Raw genomic sequence first — 10,414 nt, forward strand, 5'->3', positions numbered from 1 at the left:
GGAAACAATTCTGCAAACACACACACACACACACACACACACACACACACACACACACACACACACACACACACACACACACACACACACACACACACACACACACACACACACACACACACACACACACACACACACACACACGCACACACACGCACACACACACACACACACACACACACACACACACACACACACACACAGACGGCCATAAGATTGGATTTCACCCTTGAAATGTAAGCACATCAGAAGAGCCTGCTGCAACAGTCTGCGATTTACAGTACACAGAGATTTTCTATCTGCTCATGTCTCTCAGACACACACACACACACACACACACACACACACACACTCTCAGAGTTAATTAGAGCAGCCGCAGCAGCGACGGTAATCAGCAGACAGAACGACAGAGAAAAGACTGTAAGAGTGTGGAGGAATTTATTACACTTTATTACTGAGAGAGAGTATCACACACACACACACACACACACACACACACACTTTACAGCGGTGAAGCGGCTGCACAGATAAATTAGGCCTTTGTGTTGAACAATAGCAGCCCGTGAGAGGATTTACTATGACCAACAAAAGCAGCCCGGATCAAATCTAGCCGCGATAGATTTATGATGCAGAAATACATAAGAGCACATCATCAGTCACACTCATTAACTCATTCACGGACTGCTTCTTATATTGCGTGTCTCGTGATAGGAACCATCAAAAGATGAGACGTTTACACGTTTGGTCAGACTTGATGCGTTTTTTAAGGATTTACAGATTTTTTATTTTTTATATTTGACATTTCTACATTGGGGAAGTCCTAAAACCACGTGGCGCTAATACACCAAACACACACCAAACACCGTACTCTCCGCTCGGAGAGATCTGCAGAGTCAGACGAAACAAGCGAAGAACGTGAGCGTCTTTCGAGAGAGCGAGGCTGAAGTCTCTCTAACCACACACACACACACACAGATAATCACTGTTTGTGCTGCTGTACCTTTAAGACACACAGACATAAAACCTGCTATGAGTCAGTCTGCGCTGAAATGAGCTTTACCGTGTATCGCTCTTAACTGTGCTTCACTCTTTACTGCTTCACTCTTTACTGTGCTTCACTCTTTACCGTGCTTCACTCTTAACCGTGCTTCACTCTTTACCGTGCTTCACTCTTTACCGTGCTTCACTCTTTACCACGCTTCACTTTTTACCGTGCTTCACTCTTTACCGTGCTTCACTCTTTACCGTGCTTCACTCTTTACCGTGCTTCACTCTTTACCGTGCTTCACTCTTAACCATGCATCACTCTTTACCGCGCTTCACTCTTTACCGCTTCACTCTCTACCGCAGCTTCACTCTTAACCGCGCTTCACTCTTTACCGCGCTTCACTCTTAACCATGCATCGCTCTTTACCACGCTTCACTCTTAACCGTGCTTCACTCTTTACCGTGCTTCACTCTTTACCGCTTCACTCTTAACCATGCATCGCTCTTTACCGCGCTTCACTCTTAACCGTGCTTCACTCTTTACCGTGCTTCACTCTTTACCGCGCTTCACTCTTAACCGCTTCTTCACTTTTACTGTGCTTCACTCTTTACCACGCTTCACTTTTTACCGTGCTTCACTCTTTACTGTGCTTCACTCTTTACCGCGCTTCACTCTTTACTGTGCTTCACTCTTTACCGCGCTTCACTCTTAACCGTGCTTCGCTCTTTACCGCGCTTCACTCTTTACCGCGCTTCACTCTTTACCGTGCTTCACTCTTTACCGCTTCACTCTCTAACCGCTTCACTCTTTACTGTGCTTCACTCTTTACCGTGCTTCACTCTTTACCGTGCTTCACTCTTTACTGTGCTTCACTCTTAACCGTGCATCGCTCTTTACAAGCTCACTCTTTACCGCGCTTCACTCTTAACCGCGCTTCACTCTTAACCGTGCTTCACTCTTTACCGTGCATCGCTCTTAACCGTGCATCGCTCTTTACCGCGCTTCACTCTTAACCGCTTCACTCTTTACCGCTTCACTCTTAACCGTGCATCGCTCTTTACCGCGCTTCACTCTTTACCGTGCATCGCTCTTAACCGTGCCGCTCTTTACCGCGCTTCGCTCTTTACTGTGCTTCGCTCTTTACCGCTTCCGCTCTTTACCGCATCATCGCTCTTTACCGCGCTTCACTCTTTACTGTGCTTCACTCTTTACCGCGCTTCACTCTTTACCTTTCACTCTTTACTGTGCTTCACTCTTTACCGTGCTTCACTCTTTACCGTGCTTCACTCTTTACTGTGCTTCACTCTTAACCGTGCATCGCTCTTTACAGCGCTTCGCTCTTTACCGTGCTTCACTCTTTACCGTGCTTCACTCTTTACCGCGCTTCACTCTTTACCGTGCTTCACTCTTTACCGTGCTTCGCTCTTAACCGTGCTTCGCTCTTAACCGTGCTTCACTCTTTACCGTGCTTCACTCTTTACTGCGCTTTACTCTTTTCCACGCTTTACTCTTTTCCATGCTTTGATCTTCTGCTGAATGTTACACTTTTATCAAAAGATCAAGAAGACACACGTGCCTTATCATTTGTGGACAAAACTATTCAATAAAAACCCTATTCCTGTCTTTTACTTTAAAGCTTCGACAGAGCTTCATCAGCTCATCATCTCCAGACGACTCTCAGGGGTCAGAGGTCAGTGATATCCTCCAGAGACTAATGTCTTTTGAAGAGAAAAGCTGCATGTTTGTAATAAACAAATCCATCATAGGGTATTTATGGAGTTCATGATCCATAATAATGTTTAATCCAGTGAAAAGGTCCATCTCCAGTTGTCCTTTCATGTCAAAATCCACTGATATATTTTGCTCCTGATTCAGACATTTTGACTTGTTTTTTAATGGTTTGGGGAAAATTTCAATGATCTATTTGTTTCTTACAAACATGCAGCTTTTCTCTTCACCAGACATTGACTGATGGACTGGATTTGTGTGGATTATTGATGTTTTCTTCAGCAGTTTGGACTCTCATTCTGACGGCACCCATTCACTGCAGAACAACCATTGCTAAACAAGAGATGTAATGCTGCATTTCTCCGAACCTGATGAAGAAATAAACTCTTGGATGACCTGAGGATGAAATATTAAACATTGACATTTATTTATTAATTATTTAACTGAATCATCAAAATGAAGAAACCCACTGAAAGTTTCACAGATTCCTAAAAGTACTTAAATCAAACATCAGGTTTGCTGCTTGATTATCGCCTCAGCTCGCTTGTGCAAAAACAAAGTTTGCAATACAATACTGCATTGATAGAAAAAAACATATTGTTTATTCCTACTGTACGGTAAATAAATTATTTTGTTGTTAAATTGATTTTAAATTCATTTAAAATTAAAATAAATAAATATTAAATTATTAAAAATGTTTACATTTACAATAAAATTAATGAATGTAAATATTGAATTAAAATAAATAAATCATAAAAATGTATCTACATTTACAGACATAATACAAAATTATAATCGTATGAATGGAAATGTATACACGTATACCAGCAATGAATAATAATAATAAAAAAAATAATAATAATAATAAAAAATAATGAAAAAAATAATGAAAAAAATAATGAAAAAAATAAAATAAAATAAAATAAATATTTATGTGGTCAACATAGTTCCAAGTTCCTACTTCTGCCACCATCCATCACTAACAGAGCAAAAACAGAGGAAACAGCAGCATCAGATTTCAAATAAGCTGTTGCTGTACTGCACGACTGAGTTTAACACACTGAGAGCTTTGCCTTCTTCAAAACACACACTTCAGCAGCTGTCTGATACGTTTCAAACAAACAGCACTTCACTATCGCTCCCACAGTACTGGATCTGTCTCATATCATTCTCACATCTGCGCTCCTCATTCTTCCCGTCTGAATCGCCTCGCATTCGTGAACCGTATCAATAATTCAGCGCTACATACTGCAGCAAACGGGGCCGCGTGTTTGAATATGAAATCAATTAAGCGCACAAACACACTCGCTCATAAACACGCGGCCTCATGAATAATGTCTGCTGCTCTCCGGAGGATCGTTTGCCCTGGATTCTTCACAGGGCGACTCGACTCAACCCCACCGTGTGTGTGTGTGTGTGTGTGTGTGTGTGTGTGTGTGACAGATGGGGGAGGAGACGCTTCTCCTGCTGTCTCACAGTGATTTAAAAGCAGGAGGAAAGCACTCATCTCATTTATCGCTCTCTGGTGTCTTACTGCTGTAGCACTCATATACATGCTCTGGGACCAAAGATGCACTGCATGTAGACTACTGATACTGACCAGTTTTGGGGTGTCATAACTGGTAAACAAATTGTTTTGCGTGATGTTTTAAATCATCGTTCATACTAGAGCTCAAATGTACAATTTGACACGTAACAATAATCAAAAACAAATTATGCTTAACAATGTTTTTACTGTTTGAGAATCTTAGTACAGAAAAAGACTGTTTTAAAAAAGAAATATTAATAATGATAATGATAATTAATTAAATTAATTAAACAATGACTTATTTGTAATAAGCAATTATGAAGCATAGCACTTAAAATTATATCAATTCAAAATTAAATGAAAAATTAATATATATATATATATATATATATATATATATATATATATATATATATATATATATATATATATATATATATATATTAGATAATAATTATTAAAAAGAAACAAATAGGTCATCATTAACTAAATAAATTATATATATATATAGTAATGAGAAGTAATGAGAATTTAAAGTTGAAGCTGTTATTTTGGTGGATATGGCTACATAGAAACCGAAAAATCAAGCACTGCTAATAAAAATAAAACATTTTAATAACAAACCCCTGTGCACTTAAACAAATTCACAATCTAATGACTAATTCAACAAAGTAATTTGTGTTAATGAAGAACATTGATCAAGTGATCCAACACCAGCCATGGAGCTCCTGAATAATTCATGAGAGTATCTGCATATGCTAATATCGGTGATTATGAGCTAAAATGAGTGACTGCTGACATGCGCTTGTCAAAAATAACTCTGTTTGTATCTAAACGGCGCACAATTTAATGGCAAACAACAAACTATGATACTAGAGACGCGCACCCAGTTAATATCAGCCAATAACGTTAATGCTGCAGAAAATTAATTTACTTAGTGCCATAGAAACCCAATATTCAGACCAACCAAACACAATTTAACAAAGTCAGGCACATGCCGATATTTATACGGTAACTAATAAACGTATGCAACGACTTATTCTACAGATCAATGCGAGTTCATTAAAACCAGTGTTTAGTGATTAACACGGGAAAATCCTGCATAATTCATGAGCGCATAGAAATCAGCATAACTTTGTGAATCGTGACCCGAAATGAGCTCCAGTCCTCCGTCTCGTGATCAAAAATGACCGAAAATTCGCAAAACAACCACGACGCGGGCAGCGAAACGAGCTCGACAAACCCCAACAATGCCGATAAAAGCGCGAAAAAGTGCTCGTTAAAGAGACGCGGAAGAGGTCAGAGGTCAGGCGGAAAAGCCGGCTCAGCGCGGGCGGACGAAAGCGGGGCGCTGCTTACCTCGGACAAGTAGAGGAAGGCGTGCGGCGCGTGCAGCGAGTGTGGCAGCATCCCGGAGCCGGACAGCAGCACGCACGCAGAGTTTGCCATGGAGCTCAGAGAGGACGCTTTCCACATTTAAACGCACACTGTCTCTGTCTCTATCTCTGTCTGTCTCTCGTCCTGCTGTCGGCGCGGCTTCCCTCGCTCTCTCTGTTTACTCTGCACACAATAAAGATCACTTAAACATTCGCATGCTGAGGTGGGAGGTGCATGAGAGCAGAGGAGGGATGCTCGGCTGCGTGTGTGTGTGTGTGTGTGTGTGTGTGTGTGTGATGGCATAGCGGCGCTGCATGTGTGCTTTAATTGCCCACGACCCCCTTCAGAGCTCAACACTCACAAAGACCCCTGAAAACGCACTCAAGGACGCACACGCGTGCTATAGACTTATACGTAAAGCTAATTATAGCCACTGCACACCCTTACCGTGACATTCATTCATTTAGCTGATGACTTACGAAAAGGATGATACGAGAAGCGATTCGTCGATGTTTTATTACTAAATAAAGCAGCGTTCGCATGAAAATACCGATTGTTTAGCGCAATCAGTTCCCCCTCCGTCACCACAGGAAGGCTTTGTCTGGTGTGACTCACTTCTGGGATTATTTTTGCAACCTAAAGAAGATTTCGCTTAAACTGTAAAAACGGTAAAAAAAAAGGAAACCGTAAAAATGCTACAGTAAAAACCTATTAAACGGTAAACGGTAAGTTAATCTGCTATACGTGGTATTTTTCTACTTATGTTAACATTTATGATATGCTATTATCGTATTACAAAGATACAAAACAGATTTCATTACTTCAAAAGTTTGATTTATAAAAAATCCATCAGTTAATGAAATTACAGTATTTAACTGTAAAGTTAAAACCGTAAAACCTAAAATATTGCTATGATATTTTTATGATGAAATATTGGCAAACAGAACTTTTTTTTTGGTGTATATTTTACAGATTTGTATTTGTTTTTTTCCCCATCGGGCCATTATTTTGGAAAATATTTCATAACTCCAAATTCTGCAATGAAAGTCAAGCTGTGCTGACATCATTATAATATTTGCATACTTGCATTCTGATTGGTCACTGCAACAATACTACTTTATAATTCAAAAGTAAGGGCGACCGATTTCTTTTAAAATGGGAAAATATCAGGTGCTGTTGTTCACGGATGAGCTGCTATTTTTATAATGTTACAAAATATCTCAGTTTCAATTAAACTAAAAGCTAAAAGGCATCGTGGTTTTCAACCGTTTTCAACACTGATGATTTAGAAATGCTTCTTAAGCAGCAAATCTTATTATGTATTATAATTCTTTCTGAAGGGCCGTTTGACACTGAAGACTGGAGTAATAATGAGGAAAATGCTTTGATTAAGGAATAAATATATAACGTAAAAAAAAAAACACATTCACTCCAAATTTTTAAACGTGGTGTTGGATGGAGAATCCAATTTTAAGTGTTTACTAAAGTGCCGATTCAATTCGAAATCCTCTACATACTTGCAGCATTGAAATCAATAGACTCACAGCGCTCTCTGACGCCTAGTAAGTGCCCTTATGTGTTCATTCCCGTCTGCAGTCGATGAAAAACAACATGCACGCAGAGCGCATCGCCTCATTCAAGACTAAAACGCAAAACATCGCTATTCCGCTGCTGTCGAACGACCCCCGATGCTAATCTGTTTCCCTGCTTGTAAAAGGTTTATAATGCACTAAAAGTCTAGCGCTGTGGGAAACCAGATCACAAATGTACAGTTTCTATACGCTCTGCACACAATTACAGTATTTTAACGCTCGAGAACAAGGCGAAAGCATTGGGCAGAAAGTGTGAAATGAAGCGACGACGATCTGACGTCGCGTTTTTTTTTTTTTTTTACGTACAGTACTGATGCGCATGCACTCGCACACAAGCAGAGGCATCAATCAAACGCTGTGTGTCAGTAACAGATGTTCTGTGTACGGCGCCCATCACACACACATGCGCACACGCTAATGTGATTTCACTACAAATTACATCACTGCAACACTGTGTGTGTGTGTGTGTGTGTGTGTGTGTTCAGCAGCAGGTTTGTCTGCATCTCTGATGAGTTACACTTCATTTGAGCCGCACGTTTTCTGCAGCGTCTCGCCCTCGTGTGATATCACATGACCGCGGGACCGCTCACAAACTCACATTTAACATGCATTCGACAGTTTTTCCAGATCATTCCAGTTTCAGGCGCGCACGTCCGCTATTTAGAAGCTTTGTGCTTAAAACGGGACGATAAATAAAAAATCGATGTAAACTACAAATGCGATGACATCAATTACATGATGCGTTCTGATTGGTTCCGACAGGTCTTTTTTATGCTGCCGAGATGGCATTGCTTTAGGCTGCTGCGCAAGTTTACAGTTAGAATACTTTTTTGAAAAGAAATTAAAAGTAGCATCAGTCGACGGCGATTAAATCGACAGCGGAGACGAATTGAAAGCGAAGAAGAAATTGAAAGTAAAGACATTTAAAATGTGCCAAAAGATTTGAAGTACATGCTGTTTTATTTCCTCGTCGAAAGAACCGTGACTAAAACCTGGTTTTCACAAATATATGAAGCTTTTTTAACATTGATGGAATAAGATTTTTTTTTTTCTTGAGCAGCAAACACGCATAGTGGAATTATTTCAGAAAAATCATGAAAATTAATGAATGCAAGATAAATATATACACACACACATATATATATATATATATATATACTGTATATATATATACTGTATATATATATATATATATATACCACAAAGTCCTAAAATACATTTTAATTTTAATTAAATATTTTACCGGGTGCGCTATTGAGCAAGTTTACCATGTTAGAAACGCCATAGATATAGAGCAGATTTTGTGACCATAACATCCAAATGTAGTAGATTTCAAGCCATGCAATATGATAAACATGTTTTGATGTCACAACATAGTATTGTGAATGAAAATATGTCTTTACTAATCGATAATAATTTGATCAGCTAGGAATAAAAGTTGTTTTACTGTTGTTTCGGTCATTTTATGTGCATTACAGACACATTTCTAGAGCACTTTCTGTTCTGCGATTAACACGTATCTGTTAAAAATGCCTTCACGCTCCGACTAGCTGTTTTCAAAAAGCTGCTTTCGGACGGAGAAAGCGATTACATTTCGATGAAAGATTTTTCGACGCAATAAAACCGGGAGCACGACTCCCAAAATCCACCGGAAAGACCTCGCCGTGCCGTCCGGCCCTGCCATGACGGCGTGCGATGAAGCCGCAGGACCTGACGGAGACACAGACATCACCTGAGAGACAGACAGAGACTGCGAGAGGTGCTGCACTGCAGATGCTGCAGGGCAAGAGCAGAAACATGCCGCACCATTAATCACTCCCAGAGAAAGAGAGAGAGCGAGAGAGAGAGAGAGAGAGAGAGAGAGAGAGAAATAGAGATGGAAGATGAGGAGAAATACAGGACACAGCGGCGGAGGAAGAGAAAGTGAAAAGTGAGCAGGCCTCTCGCAGAGGAGCGTCAGAGCGGCCCCCTCGCTAGCTTTAAAATAAAGGAACCGATGATGCAAACTTCATCAAACCCGAGCATCGTCGTAAGTGGTCAACATCCTCACTACAGAGGGAAGGGCGCTCGTAGAGAGACGTGCTCCAGCAGTCAGACACGTTTCGGGCCCCTGATTCGGCGTTTCACATGAGCTTCGTGTCGTTTCGTCGTACAGATGTGTGCTTGTTTTACGTTTCGTCGGCGGTGTTTAGGTCTGGGGTCGATTTCGTTTCAGCATCCGCTCCAGCCAACAAAAATAAAAAGTTTGTACTCGCACCTTACTGATAACTGCTTTTATTTGTTTAACTTACGCACAGGTGCGTTGCTTTAGCTGTATGCAAATGCGCAGTAGTTCAAGATATTGCAGATATTCTCATATTGAACATTTCAGCATCTATTCAAACCTAAAAAAATACCTTGTGCACTTGTAATAAAACTTATCTTACTAATAACAGGTTTCAGTTTTCATTCTACTCTTCTTAAATGCATAATAATATTTAAGTTTTATAAAACTTTTTTTTTTCTAATACTTTCTTTACTTTTTGACCACTATTCCAAACTATATATATATATGTACGTATTTTAAAAATGTACTTTGATTGCTTTAAATGTTAAGAAATCTAATATCAGTTCACAGACTGCTAATAAAGAAAGAAAAGTCAGAAAAACTATAAAAAAAAATAAATTTAAAAAAAGGATGTGAATAAAAATAAATATAAATCTTATTTCTGAAACGACACAAATAAGTTGAAATATAAATAAACACGTCTAGCCACCGTTAAGTGGCATCAGAGAGCAATGATTAAAATAAATATGTAAAATAAATATTTTCAGTTATTTAAATATAACCGCAAGTGAATATTTTCGGTCGAATGGCTGACGGAAAAGTTTTTGAATCCCTGATCTAAAATGTTGGGGTAAAAGTAGTCACTGCATCTTTATCTTTATATCTGAATGTCATCTTGAACACATTTGCAACTAAGTGAAGATAATTCATACGTAATTCATAAACTAAATACCACAGTTCTGTTTTCGAGGATCGGAGTCATTGCGTTCGGTTTTGCCTTAGCTCCTGAAATCTGGAGTCATCATATTCAGCTTCATATATACACAGTGCGAGTCTACGGTACGTGTTCATTAACATTAGAGAGAGAGAGAGAGTGTGTGTGTGTGTGTGTGTGTGTGTGGAGTCCATTTGTAGCAGATGGTTTCTCATCCATC

General features: G+C 39.5%; 1 protein-coding gene across 3 annotated transcripts in view; it reads right to left on the reverse strand.

The window, feature by feature from the left end:
* Positions 1-10,414, reverse strand: part of rbfox3b (RNA binding fox-1 homolog 3b) — a 665,057-nt gene that overhangs the window by 68,794 nt on the left and 585,849 nt on the right. For all 3 annotated transcript variants that reach the window (XM_043235046.1, XM_043235047.1, XM_043235045.1), the window contains exon 3: positions 5,604-5,804. In XM_043235046.1, coding sequence (XP_043090981.1) covers positions 5,604-5,720 — 117 coding nt within the window. In that variant the 5' untranslated portion in view covers positions 5,721-5,804. The remainder of the gene's footprint in view (positions 1-5,603; positions 5,805-10,414) is intronic.

Source organism: Puntigrus tetrazona, chromosome 3, assembly GCF_018831695.1.
Source record: "Puntigrus tetrazona isolate hp1 chromosome 3, ASM1883169v1, whole genome shotgun sequence".
Classification (NCBI taxonomy): domain Eukaryota; kingdom Metazoa; phylum Chordata; class Actinopteri; order Cypriniformes; family Cyprinidae; genus Puntigrus; species Puntigrus tetrazona.